The 14,377-nt window shown below is 41.1% G+C and overlaps 1 protein-coding gene across 8 annotated transcripts in view; it reads right to left on the bottom strand.

The window, feature by feature from the left end:
- The window catches only part of PPFIBP1 (PPFIA binding protein 1), a 174,327-nt gene that overhangs the window by 3,490 nt on the left and 156,460 nt on the right, over positions 1-14,377 (bottom strand). For 5 of the 8 annotated variants that reach the window (XM_082851077.1, XM_082851072.1, XM_082851071.1 and 2 more), the window contains 11 exons: positions 13,613-13,784; positions 13,103-13,135; positions 10,813-10,963; positions 10,432-10,560; positions 8,428-8,578; positions 7,612-7,723; positions 6,688-6,776; positions 3,878-4,000; positions 3,206-3,331; positions 2,168-2,356; positions 263-442 (listed from right to left, as the gene is read on the bottom strand). In XM_082851077.1, coding sequence (XP_082707203.1) covers positions 263-442; positions 2,168-2,356; positions 3,206-3,331; positions 3,878-4,000; positions 6,688-6,776; positions 7,612-7,723; positions 8,428-8,578; positions 10,432-10,560; positions 10,813-10,963; positions 13,103-13,135; positions 13,613-13,784 — 1,455 coding nt within the window. The remainder of the gene's footprint in view (positions 1-262; positions 443-2,167; positions 2,357-3,205; positions 3,332-3,877; positions 4,001-6,687; positions 6,777-7,611; positions 7,724-8,427; positions 8,579-10,431; positions 10,561-10,812; positions 10,964-13,102; positions 13,136-13,612; positions 13,785-14,377) is intronic. The other 3 variants (XM_082851078.1, XM_082851075.1, XM_082851076.1) reach the window with 1 other exon arrangement.

The following is a 14,377-nucleotide window of genomic DNA, read 5'->3' as shown; positions in this document are numbered from 1 at the left end:
TACTGGAAGAACTTTTTTTTTTTTTTGTGGTACGCGGGCCTCTCACTGCTGTGGCCTCTCCCGTTGCGGAGCACAGGCTCCGGACGCGCAGGCTCAGCGGCCATGGCTCATGGGCCCAGCCGCTCTGTGGCATGTGGGATCTTCCCGGACCGGGGCACGAACCCGTGTCCCCTGCATCGGCAGGCAGACTCTCAACCACTGCGCCACCAGGGAAGCCCAATACTGGAAGAACTTTAAAACAGGTATATAGGGTTACGTTTACCTGCTCTAACCGGTCCAAGTCGTCCTCATCATACAGGTGCATGTCCAAACCAGGCTTAAATCCTTTCTTAGATGTACCTCCTGAGGCCTGTCCCAATTCCATTGGACAAACATATTCCTCCCCATCTTCCTGTTTCTTCTTTCTCAGATTCCCAAAATTGCTGAAGGTAAGTTTCTTTGGCTTTAAAAGAAAAGCAAACAAAAACATCCAGGGACTTGATAAAACTCATATGAAAAGGACCAATAACACGTATAATTTAATTATTCACACTACAGAGAAAAGCAATTGGATGATTAAGTGGGTATAAGAGAAACAAAGGCATCCTAGGCATATGACTGACATCCAAATGTGATAAAGGATCCTTATTATGACTCTCAGAAGATTAAGCTTGTCCTCCTTATTCATACCAACTAGCTGGGTAGTCACTGTGAAAAGCAAAATATGCCAAGAGCCTTAGTTTTGATAGACAGACCTTAAAGCAATGAGATTTCTCAGGGCTGAATTCAATTTTGCAAGGTTTTCTAATCTAAGATCAGCAAAAGAAAATGGCCATTACTGTATTTTCTTTTTGGGTAAGGCTATGATTATCCTGTATGCCTATTATGCTTCCATAACAGGACTGGTAACTGCTGAAAAGAAACCCGCTCTACTGGAGAGAGAATTTCCAGTGAGAGAAGAGAAGCTCCATCTTTTCACTGGATAGTCCCTGAGACTATATGTTAAAAGGGGATGGTGATCAGGCCGACACTGAGAATTTAAATAGAACAGAATCTCTCAGAGGTTTCAAATCTGGTATATCACTTTTTTTTTTTTTTTTTTTTTTTTTTTTTTTGCGGTACGCGGGCCTCTCACTGTTGCAGCCTCTCCCGTTGCGGAGCACAGGCTCCGGACACGCAGGCTCAGCGGCCACGGCTCACGGGCCCAGCCGCTCCGCGGCACATTGGATCCTCCCGGACCGGGGCACGAACCCGTGTCCCCTGCATCGGCAGGCGGACTCTCAACCACTGCACCACCAGGGAAGCCCCTAAATCTGGTACATCTTTTAAGGGAGAAAGGGAGCTAAGGGAGAGAGGAAGTGTCGGGTAGGTAAAAGTGGTTTAAAAAAAAAAAGTTTGTGGAGGAGCCACATCTGTGGAGGAATCAATAAACCCTACCTCTACATTCCATTAGTTGAGATAACGGACTCAGAAGAGCTCACGGAAGAGTGATTTAAAGAAGAAAAAGTGATCTGAATTTGGTATGATCCATGAATCCAGGTAAATCTGGAGATACCCATTCTCTGCTGGTCTACTGTGGATCATTTCTTTTTTTTTTTTTTGCGGTACGCGGGCCTCTCACTGTTGTGGCCTCTCCTGTTGCTGAGCACAGGCTCCGGACGCGCAGGCTCAGCGGCCATGGCTCACGGGCCCAGCCGCTCCGCAGCATGTGGGATCCTCCTGGACTGGGGCACAAACCCGTGTCCCCTGCATCGGCAGGTGGACTCTCAACCACTGCGCCACCAGGGAAGCCCTGTGGATCATTTCTTAATTATCTTTTCCTAGCTTGCAAGGCTGGTTAATGATAAGTATGAGAAGAAATCCTCCTCTCATGCTTGATTTGTCCATAGGATAACTGCAATCAATACTGGGCCCAAGTCATGGGCTTTCTGCATTGGCAAAACATCAATTATAGAAGCCAACATCAGGTTCCTTATACTGTTAACTCTAATAAAATAAATGATTTGAGCAAAGATTCCCCCCAGAAGGAAACCTTCAAAAATGCATTTTCCTAATTACTCTTAAAGATGCATTTACCTTCAACCTATCCACAAAACTTAGTAAACCTCAGAAAATGGGATAGCCAGGTAACAGTCAAAACTGAGCCTTTGCTAAAGGCAACTATTAAGTGGTAGGAGCTTGAACCAACCTTCACTTTGGCAGTAGCTGTTAAAAGTACATAATCTGGTAACTCCATGGCATCCCGTTTCTGGTGCTGGGCCTCAGCACCGATCAGAAGGTTGAAATGAGTGGCCAAATGTCTTCGCAGCAGGGTCTTGCTTGGTGGGATGTTCAGTAACTGAGCCATTGTTTCCACATTAAAACGAGGTTCTAGAACCTACAGGAAAAATTAAGATTCTTTTTTTTTTTTGAGGAATTTCATTTTATTTTATTTATTTATTTTAACATCTTTATTGGGGTATAATTGCTTTACAATGGTGTGTTAGTTTCTGCTTTATAACAAAGTGAATCAGTCATACATAAACATATGTTCCCATATCTCTTCCCTCTTGCGTCTCCCTCCCTCCCACCCTCCCTATCCCACCCCTCCAGGCAGTCACAAAGCACCGAGCCAATATCCCTGTGCCATGCGGCTGCTTCCCACTAGCTATCTACCTTACTACTCCAGGTATCATACATGTCTGCATTGTGCTCTATAATCTGCAAAGCTCTTCCATTTAGTTATCTCCAATGGCCTTCTCAACAGCCCAGTGAGATAGACTATGGACTTTGATCTTCAATTTAAATATCTTTTCTTTGTTTTGCCTAAGCTAGTGAGAAGTAGAGCTGGTCCTGACATCCAGGCATTACAACGTTGGGGCTTCTGCCTCTCTGAAGTGGTACCTTTGGGAGCCAACTCCTTATGCAACATCAACGTGCAGAAATATAGTCCGTATCTTTGCAGGGATTTTAAAACATGATCATATGAGAGCCAGTGGCCAGATGTTATCCAACATGAAAGAGGATAATAAAAGAGAAATGGGTTTAAATCCAATCTAGAGTTACATGATATAAGTAAAAAATATGGGACCGAATACTCTGAAAGTAAAGATTCACTAGAAATGTTGCAGGAGAGTTCAGTTAGATGACTTTAGGATCATGACCAGTCAACAGGTAAGAGCCTACTCATTAGACTGATGGAAACACAATGATAAGAAGTCGGTTTTAAATGAAAACAGAGTTTTACCATGAGCCCACCATGGACACCACTGCCTCTGAGATTGGGGGCATATTCCGCCAAGTCCACGGAGCGCAGCCACTCCATCACGCGATGATTGGTCCACTGCTGAACCTCTGATGGGGTGATGCTATTCTGTGGGAACAAACCACCACCCAGAGCTTCAGTCACTGACTATGGGGTTCCAAATATTAAACCTGCATGCTCGTTCTGAAGATCCTGCCTCATGCAGCGGAGTTGTTCTACATCCCACTAAATGTTGACAGAGAAAAAGGTAAAAAGGTGTTTGCTAGTTTGAATTCTCTTTTAAGGAATCTGTGTCCCAGAGTTTTAAGTTTCTTGCACACTAAAAAAGCAGTGCTTTAGGAAAGGTAGTCTTTATAGTGATTTAACTTTGGGGCTTAAGGAGGGAAGAAAATAAAATACACCCAAGAAAGGAGGAAGGAAAACTAAAACACAATCCTTGGCTTCAGTTATACAGGTAGAACCATCACGGGGGAAAAGGAAGGAATATAGGAAGACAAAGCCTCAGAAGTAAATGAGGCTGGATTTGAGGCTCTGAGGGAACCAGATGCTTTCCTTCCCTGAAGGCTCCAAGAGGAAATGGGTCTTAGTGTCTCCACACGGGCAGTCACATGCACGGAATGTGTATGCTGTGTAAACCTCAACCTCAGATGCTACCTCGTCAGAGGGTCGCCTCCGCAGACAGTTTGGTTCAAAGTTATTGATCCTTAGGACTTGGATGGCCCTCTTGATACTGAGATGATGGAGCACGCTCATGACCTTCAAAGACAGTAAGTCATCCTGCAAAACAAAACAAAAAGAGGCGCTCACTGAGCAGACCTAGAGCAGGAGAACCTTCTCAGGGAAACCTCAGAAAACTCAATTAAAAGTAGAAGTGCACCTCTAACAACAGGCCTCAAGGGCTTGTCAGGATTTTCAAAGCTTTTATGTAGTAACAGAACTCTTTTTCCTGTGCTGAACAAAATTTTCTCTAGGACCCCAGTATACAATAGAAGGGAACCAAAGTTCATGTTGTCCCAACTGAAGCTGACTTCTACCTGTTCCTCTCTTCTCCACTGAGATAAGACTGTGGGACTGCACAGCTCTGAAAAACACAGTTTGAAAAGCGCTCGCTAGGCCACGACAAAAGGTGACCTGCTATGATTTGATTTGATAAAACAGATAACTGAGAGCAAGCAATGTTCACCGATGACCAAGAGCTGGTTTTCTGAGCTAAGGCACATCACAGTTTGGGGGAAAACCAGAAGAGTGCTCCTATTACACTATCCCCCCAGCCTCGAGAAATCTCTGGTTCTAGAATATTGTGCTTTATCTAGCAGACGCTGTGAACAGTTTTGGAAAAATTATATGTTAATCGATGCAAAGCTTCTGGTGAGAAGCAAGAGAGAAGAGAAATGAAGAAGTTATATGTAGCAACATATATCACCAAGTGATTCCTTTAGGGAAAAACTTTCACCAGTCTGTGGCTACTGGGAACTTTTCAAACACACCAAATTATTTTAGAAGAAGGTAATTTGGCGGAGTGGGGGGCCCGTGTCAAGATAAGCACCAATCTACTTCCAAACATGCCCAGAAAATAAACAAGGAAAACATCCATTTTAGGCACACCTTACTGAGAACACATTTCTTAATACAGGAAAAAAATTAACCTATTACAGAGATATTTTAAAAATAAAATTATAAAACAGTTTAAATCCTTAAGACTACTTACTGAGGAAAAATTATTTCCTGCATTTTTTCTAGATTAATGTCTTAAAAACAGTGCCTGAGGATAGGTTAGAAAGGGCATTTAACGTATTTTAATCTAAGATTGAGACACCCATTCAAAACGTTTCCACGTGGGTTATGCATAATGTTTACAATGTAAATAAAATGTTCATTATTTTAGTTCAAGGGATTTTAAAAGTAGGGATTTCTTTTAAATCAAGACACGCTTTTTTGAGGGGGGGATTTTAAAAAATCTTTTAAGTCATTTTAGATTTACAGAGGAGTTGCCAAAGATAGTACAGAGTCCCACAGACCCTTCATCCAGCTTCTTCTAATGTTAACACCTTATATAATAACCACGATATTCAGCAAAACTAAAAACTTAACACAGACAATAATAAAATTCAATTAAACCCAGGTTTTATTCAGATTTCACCAGTGTTTCTACTAGGTCCTTTTTCTGACCCAGGATCCAATCCAGGATACCAATTTCGAACAGACTTTTTGTGACTTAGGATTCCGGGGTCAAATTTTCTAAGGTAATTTATTCTTTTATAGCCGCAAAGGTTATACATTTGCGTTTTGTGATTTTCAGCCTCAATTTGCTCACATTCCCACAGGAACATACCCATACCTAGACAGGCAGGCAAACAAGCACAAATGCTCTGATTTCCTACTACTTTCTAACAGTGGAAACTTGGTTAAGTTACCCAATTTCTCAATTCTTTTGTTTCCTCATCTGAAAGCTGGGGATAACAGAGTGCTGAGAACTGAGTATTAATTATGAGCAAAGTGTTTGAAAGAGTGTCTGGCACACAGTAAGTATGCAACATGCCACACGTTCGTGTTATTTTACCTTCAGTTTACATGACGTGCCCACCACGGTTCAGACTTTGGTTCAGGGATGGAGAAGAAAATGAGCTGAACCCCAAATTTCTTTGATATTGAAAATTCCTAAATAAGTTAAGTTAGCTGTTTGAAACTTTCAACTTATTTTAACAAGATACTTGTGGTAGTCGAATCCATAAAAGGCCGTTTAAATAAAAGCATCTTAGGCAGAACACTCCTAGTACCATGGAGTCTAGAACAAGTTCTCCCGGAACCCATCTTTCCCCACTGCCATAAAGTAGGGAAAAGTCCTTCTACCCATTGGACAGAGGCTAAAAATATGAAACAGTAATGAAGGAATGAGAGTGAAGGCCTATCTCTGCTTTACTCCAGTCAATCCAGCAGAACTGGTTTGAAGTGAGACGGGCTGGGGGTTTCAGGAAACAGTGCTCAAAAGTGGAAGGGAAGGGAAAAGAAAGTCCCAGTGGATGACAAGTCCCAGCCTTTTGAGTGGTCACTGCTTATAGGAACATATCCCTTAGAAACTGCCAGGGCTGCAAAACTCTACATTCTCTCATTTTCAACATTTTGATGACATATAATTCACATAGCATAAACTTCACCCATTGAAAGTGTCCACTTCAATGTCTATGTTATTGAATATATACAAAATCAACTGTTTGGATAACTTAGTTTCAGTTAGGTTTCACATAGCTTAAGTCAGGATTTCAAAATTCCCAAGGCTATTGCAATCACCAAATCCTACAACTTCAACTTAGAAAAATATGCCTGCCCCTCTCCTCAAGTTAAAACAACCCCTTCAAACTCCAGCGGAATCACTGTGAAAACACTGTATTTTGCTTACCCTATTTCTGTGTTTTTCAGAGAAAAACAGTTTTATCCCCCCCAAACCCCAGGAGTGAGTCACTTACAACAGTCATGTAATGAAGCATTCGACCATCTACCCGTCCTTCATCAAACTGGGTCTTGTACTGGGGGAGACCAATATCATCCAACCATCCTAAGGATAGAAATGAGTGTCATTAATGACCCACAGAACACCCATTCTTGTGATGAAAAAGAGAAAACCATAATTCAAAAAGAGACATGTACCACAATGTTCACTGCAGCTCTATTTACAATAGCCAGGACACGGAACCAACCTAAATGTCCATCCACAGATGAATGGATAAAGAAGATGTGGCACATATATACAATGGAATGTTACTCAACCATAAAAGGAAATGAAATTGAGTTATTTGTAGTGAGGTGGATGGACCTAGAGCCTGTCACACAGAGTGAAGTAAGTCAGAAAGAGAAAAACAAATACCGTCTGCTAACACATATATATGGAATCTAAAAAAAAAAAAAGGTACTGATGAACCTAGTTGCAGGGCAGGAATAAAGAGGTAGACATAGAGAATGGACTTGAGGACATAGGGTGGGAGGGGGAAGCTGGGGCGAAGTGAGAGTAGCATCGACATACACACACTACCGAATGTAAAATAGTTGGCTGGTGGGAAGCAGCAGCATAGCACAGGGAGATCGGCTTGGGGGCTTTGCGATGACCTAGAGGGGTGGGGTAGGGAGGACGGGAGGGAGGCTCATGAGGGAGGGGATATGGGGACATGTGTATGCATATGGCTGATTCGCTTTGTTGTGCAACAGAAACTAACACAGTATGTGAAGCAATTATACTCCAATAAAGATCTATTCAAAAAACCAAAACAAAACAACAAAAAAGAAAAAGCAGCTACATACGTGTGTGTGTGTGTGTGTGTGTGTGTGTGTGTGTGTGTGTGTGTGTGTGTATAAAATTCATTCATTCACTCATTCATGAATTTAAAACCTCTTACTAGTGACCCAGTTGAAATCCAGCTTTCCATGATTGGTTTCTTCTTCGGATCCCAGGGCTTGCAGTGCCAGCTGGAGTTTCTTTCGATGAAGTAAATGCTTGATTCCAAGTTCCTGAATTAATAAAAAGAAACACTGGCATTACAACTCTGTCAACATGGGCTGGATGCCACTGGCAAAGGATGCAAATTCCTCGAAAATCAAGCCAGCATTGAAGACCCAATAATTACATTAAATCAGAATACTAACCCAGGCTGTAAAATGTTGCTGAACAAAAGGCCCCTAGAAAGACCACCGCAGTTGTTTTAGTGGTATGTTAGATATTCCCCACTAGGCTCCTTCCTTTGCAAGATAGGAACTGTAGCATGCATAACAGAAATTCTACCCCTATTTTGTACTAAATGTTTTGTACTAAATGGGAAGAAATGTTAAATAGCTGGACATTAAGTGTAGGGCTCTTTTTTTCCCTTTTGCAAAGTGAAATTGAATTGCATATATTACACCGAGAAGACGGACCAATGATAAAACCACAGAATGGTTTTGAGAAATATGAACTGAAACTTTATTATTATGTCTATATAATTATTTTTTCATTAAAATGCCCAGTGGCTTAAGTGTTTCATAAGGAATCATTAAGACCAGGTCCTCCCTTTAAGTCCACGAGATAAAATAATCATGAAGCAGGAAACTCAGACTTTTTCTAGAATACTTACTGGCTCTACCCACTCCCCTTTTTGGAATATAAAACAAATCTACATTCATATCCCTCTCTCTCTCTCTCTCTCTCCATTGTGCAAACAAAATAGAGAAGCATTCACCTTCTCTAGATCTTGTTGAGAAGCCTGCAAAAGTGTTTGGCCAGATGCAATCCAGCGCTTGCCAGAGTTCAGGTAGGACCCCAAGCCCTGTTCCACAAGCCAATTGCAAACCTGTTCCTTGGTCCACTTGGCAAATGGCATATCCAAGTCACTACAGGAAAATGAACAATCGCATGAAAAACAATTAAAAGCCAATCCGCTAAGTTACCATGAGGGCTGAACAACTGCATATTCAATAGACATGGAGCTTCCCTGGTGATACACATTTGACTATGGGAAGCCTAATTTTTAGTACATATTTGGTGGAGTAAGTGATACTGGAGATGAAAGCTCCCTTGTAAGACCACAGTCTTCGTGTCAAACAAAACCACTAAAGATTCATCATGATTTAACATGTTTTATAGAAGAAGACTGAGTTAAACCAACAGTTCAAGTTATTATACTACTTTCAGCTAACGTTGTTTAGAGATTGAATTTACAATCAGAAAACACTAGGCCAGACTGAAAGAAACTCAAGTCTAACTTGAATTAACTTTAGTAGAATTACGGTTTCTCTCCAGATGGTATTCAATGAGAAGAGGGCAATATGCCATCACTGAGTATGAGAAAGTACAATCAAAGCAAATTTCTGCTTTCTTTTACTATTTTTTTAATTAATTAATTTTTTTCTATCAAAGTATAGTTGACTTACAATGTTGTGTTAGTTTCTTTTACTGTTTTTACAAGTAGTGTTCCTGTTTGGAAAAAAAATGTGGCGATGAACAAAATTTTTTTTTTTAAACAGCACAAGCAAGTCCTCTACTGTGTACAAAGAGAACATATGGCAAACGAGACTGTTTGGTATTTGAAGAAGGCCAAAGAGAGTTTCCTCCTTGATGAAACTTGCGCCCAGCATTCTGCCTGGGTGGGAAGGACCATGAGTAAAAGGTTTCTAGCCCATTATCATCTTAAAAGATTTAGTATCAATGATTTGTGCTATATATTTGCCAACTCCACCGTCTTTTATGTTGAGCAAATCAACATAGCAGTTCCAAAACAGCCCTAAACTGTGGTAAGGGTGTAGGAAAAGTTCTTAGAGGCTTAATAGATAAAAACATTACACAGTCCTGATAAATTGAAGAATTTGGATAGAATATATGTCTTTTAAGTGTTTTCACAGACTGTATCAATTACTAATGTTTACTGAACAGTTATTATTTGCCAGATACTTAACACACGTTAACTCATTTAATCGTCACGATCATCTTTTGGGGTAAGTACTAATTCATACTATGGGAAACAGAGGCGCAGAGCATGGAAGTAATGGCTCAGGGTCACTCAGCTTGTAGGAAGCGGTGAAGCCAGAAATCAGGTCCAAGCAGTCTGTCTCTAGAACCTATTCTTTTTTTTTAAAGTAAAGTACAGCTGAGTCAGTGTTGTGTTAATTTCCAGTGTACAGCAAAGTAATTCGGGTATACATATATATCTATATATATATTACTTTTTCATATTCGTTTCCATTCTGCTTTATTACAGGCTGTTGAATATAGTTCCCTGTGCTACACAGTAGGACCTTGTTGTTTATCCATCCTATATATAATGGTTTGCATCTGCTAATCCCAAACTCCCAATCCATCCCTCCCCTGCCTCCCCTCCCCCTTGGCAACCACAAGTCTGTAGAACCTATTCTTAACCACTATGCTATCCCATCTTTCCAGAGCTATGCTTTAGAGTACTAATAACTGTTTTCTATGTAAAATTTAAGAGCCATTCTAGTACAGATGCTGCTGATACTTTAGCTCTGGGTCCTCACCTAGCTCACAGAGCCCTCATCTTCTGTACACTTTTTCACCAACCACAGCCAAATTGCACTGCTCTAAAGATGATGGAGCCTTCCACAAGGCACAGCAGTAAGCAATGGATTTGACTGTCTAACCCAGGGTCAATACTAACACCGCAGGTGCTCACGAGACCTTGATGCTTGGGTAGAGATGCAAAAGAGACCATTTGTTTGAATGTTCTTACCTGTTAGATTGTCCCAAATCTCGAGACCAACCCAATCGGGGTCCTGCAGTTGCCCTTGTCCCTCCTCTTTTGAATTCAGGCTCAGACATGTCATCTGGGTTAAATGTAGTTGATTGACTTCTCCTAAGTCTGAAAAGAAGACACAGCACATTAGACCTGAGGAAGCCTTCGACTTTAATCAGAACGTTTTAAACTGACGCTTACATATGGTTAGAATAGACATTTGGATTTAAACTTTAACTGAGATTCAATGAGTTAATGTATCCCAATCTCCATCCATAAAAGGATCACAAAAGCCTTACAATTTCGTAACTATTTTCAGCCGATTTTCCATTTACTCCTACATTTGAGCCACATATAAGACAAAGCTCTGTTACTTACTTTCCAAAGAGTCTCATGATACCCCTAGATTTCTTTTTGGAATCCGGCGATGGTGGCGATATCTGGAAGGGACTGCTCCCCTGTGGATCTTTTGGCTGAGACGACACACCAGCCAGATCTAAGTGCTCAGGTGTCTCCTTCTCTGTTTCAGCTATTCCAAGAACAGGATACAAACTTGGTGAATTTTAAAATATGGAATGAACATGACTAGATGTTAACCTCCTTGGTTTAAGCAACTGTTAAGAATTCTTCTTCTGTTGGTCTATAAACCAGTGACTTACAAAGAACACCCTGCAAATATTAAAAATGGAACACAAATCTATGTTCTGCTCTACAGCCCACTCTATTGTGTACCAAGTTCATTAACTTACAAATTACAACTTCTTCGAGATTCAAAGGTGGGATAGGATTACCATATTCTTTCCTTGACTGATCTGAATTCGTAATGAGATTATACTCAATCTTGCTACAGCACTTGGTACTGTTGACTACCTCCTCCAAAACTGTCATCTCCTTTAGCTTCCTGACATGACATGCTTCTAGATCTGTCATCTGAAAGTTTCTTTGCTGTACCACTGTTTTCTCTTCTTCCACTCCAAGATTCTGTCCTGGGCTCCCTCTGCAGGATCTTTTGACAAGCTCACGCACTCTATGCTCAGCACGAAATGATGGCTTTGCTCATTTATAAGCAGCTGGTATCAGAATCTCTGAGCCTAATAATCTCTCTCCCCAGCTTCAGTATCTGAATGTCTGTGGATATTCCCAATTTGATGTGCCAGGGATATCTTGGACTCAACAAATCCATCCAATTTTCCTGACAGTCTTCTCTTACATTTTTGTATTTCATATTGCATTAATACTAGTTCATTTTCTCCCTGTTATTCCAGTCCAAACTCTTTGTCATTTTCTTTTCATTCCCTCCTTTCCTTTGGCATTTACATCGAATTGTTTACCAAGTCCTGGCAATTCTTTATATAAGAAATGTATTCCTATTTATAATGTAATGTTTCAGACACTGAGAGAAGAATGAACTGGGTCTTCATAAATTTTTCATTTGATATAAATCAATGCCAGTTGATTCTGCCATAAAACAATAACATCCAAGTCTGCTACTCTCAGACCTCCTAGCATCAACTATCCTAGTTCTTTTAGCTGTCTTTTAACAGACGATCCCACACTAGCAAACACAAGGAATGCTGTTTCCTCAATGGGAGAATGTGCACTTTTATACAGCAAAGTAAAAGTTGTACAAAAACCACAGGGACAGTGTTTCAGCAAGATCTAAAAGTTGCAGAGGCTGACTTTTCTATGAAGCAGAGCTGTGATTACAGGTTATGGTAAGCAGCATTTGCCTCTTAGCGTTGACAATGTGTTTCTTCTAAGAAAGATGCAAAAACATTTGAAAATAGTTGTCTGAAGAGATCATTTTTGCTCACCCTGTGTTCATTCTGGACATTTAAGGGTACAGAGAGAGAGAGAAGTCACCTTTGCTGATCTACATGAATACCTCTGTGGATATCTATACAAGGTAATAGGACCTATTGGGAAAACCCAAAAGAACATTTCCATTCAAACCCTACAGCCATGACGGTTACAGGTGTCCCTGAAAATGCTGCCCAGCCCAGCTTTATTTTAAAAGCATCCTGTTTTTATTTTTATTTTGAGGATTTTTCCCCTACTGTATTCTGCCCTTTAAAGAGGAAAACTGAGCTTCCCCTCTCCTAAAATCGCTTTGGGGGTGACTCCTCAGATATCGCATCAAGTTACCTCTGCTGTCACTAAACGTCACCCGCATCTTCAAAGCAATAATGCGTCAGAAGAATGTTCCCCTAAGAGAAGTCAGTCTAAAATGAACGTCTTCAATGTCTTCCACAGACCTGTTTGGCTAAAAACATTTCTTTCTGGAGGCTGGGGAAACGTTACCATGGAGAAGGAGTCGCAAGGCCCTGCGGGTTAGTGTGATGTGATATGTGCTTCGGGGTGAAGGAGCTGGATTTATGACACCAGGGCACTCCTGCCCTGCACTCGGATGGCCGCTGGGCACATCTAGGTCCTCGCAGAGCTGCTCGCAAGGTGCCATTAGCATGGGTTACAGCAGCGTTTAGGCTTGGAAGCAAAGGCTCTATAGAGAGTCCTTTTGAGCGGAAGGTGGAAGGAACACTCTGGAGTAGAGGACTCCGTTTTCTGATGCTGCCAGCTCACGTTCTAGAGATGACAGACGCCCAAGAGCAGGGGTTAGCGCGGTGGGGAGCGAGGCGCCGGCGAAGGAGGCATGCGGGGTGTACGGTACCTAAGGTGGGCGCACTGGCGCTTTGCTTACGGTCTTCAGAAATCCCAACAACGCACACAATCACACGCAGCCCAATGGAGAGAACACAGGGGAGTGACAAAATGAGACACAGATCAAACTCCTACTCATAAAATACACACAGTGGGAGGGAGGGCGGGCACCGCACTGTGCTTCCGACGCTACACACAGACTCCATTAGCAGTGTCAATATGGGGTTAATTTTATCCTCTTTCGGAACAGATGGGAAACTGCTTGTAATGACATCAGAGAGAATCACGGTTTTTGGTCCTTCCTCTAAGTTTACACCCAGAACAGAGAGCAGGGTGAGAAAGTCCACACTATCTTTACCTCTGAATTAAGCCCATGGAAGCATTTTTTGCTAACTTTTCCCCCAAGTCATTCACCGTCATTTCTGAGAAAGAGAAATGTACAAATAGATGAATAAGGGAAAAGATAGATCTTTTCCTCATTCTGGAAGAATTAAGGCAAAGGCATTTTGGCCACACATACCCAAGTTTGGCGCACTTGCTGTCCTCTTGTTACTTTTGATTTTAAAAAAGCCACGACCAAAGGAAGATCTGGTTTTTCGAGTGCCAAAGGGATTGTCATCCACAGAGGCATCATGTCCCGGAGCTTTGTGAGGGAGGCTCCCAAATGGGCTACTTTCTACCAGAGCTTTAGCCTGAAAGAAAAGTGATAATAAATGTGACACAGCACGAATGTGCATCATTATTAGGACATGCCCGGCACAGTACTAAATATGTTACACACGTGATCTTATTTAAAAGAATAACTGAACTAACAAATTGATTACGAATGTCACATGCCTTGTTAGAAGTTAAAAAAGGTCAGTTCTGAAAGCTACTTAAGGAACAACAACAAAGACATGTTCATCACTGATCTTAATCTATGTATTTAGGGCTTTAAATATTTAGGACAGATTTAGACATTCTCAAATTTTATTTTAATTTTATTTGCCTCATAGACACGGAGATAAAATATTATGTAACTAGCAGTAGATTTCCTACTTTTCTATCATTTATGACAAAGATTTGGCTATGATATAGTTCTCAGTCTTTATAACTACATCGGTAGAAGCCCAATATAATGTAATTATTCTGTAAAGTAGGCATTAGTCCCAAGCTTCTATACAAGCAGTATAAAGAGTTTCTACTCCAGTTATTTTAAATATTCCTCTCAAAGAATTAATAATAAAATGAAAGCAAAATCAGCAACTGTTTAAAATATGTATTTTTTGAAACAGGATTCTGGGTT

The sequence above is a fragment of the Leucopleurus acutus genome (assembly GCF_964270905.1).
Source record: "Leucopleurus acutus genome assembly, chromosome: 11".
Taxonomy (NCBI): domain Eukaryota; kingdom Metazoa; phylum Chordata; class Mammalia; order Artiodactyla; family Delphinidae; genus Leucopleurus; species Leucopleurus acutus.
This window is presented reverse-complemented; position numbering and strand designations above follow the sequence as displayed.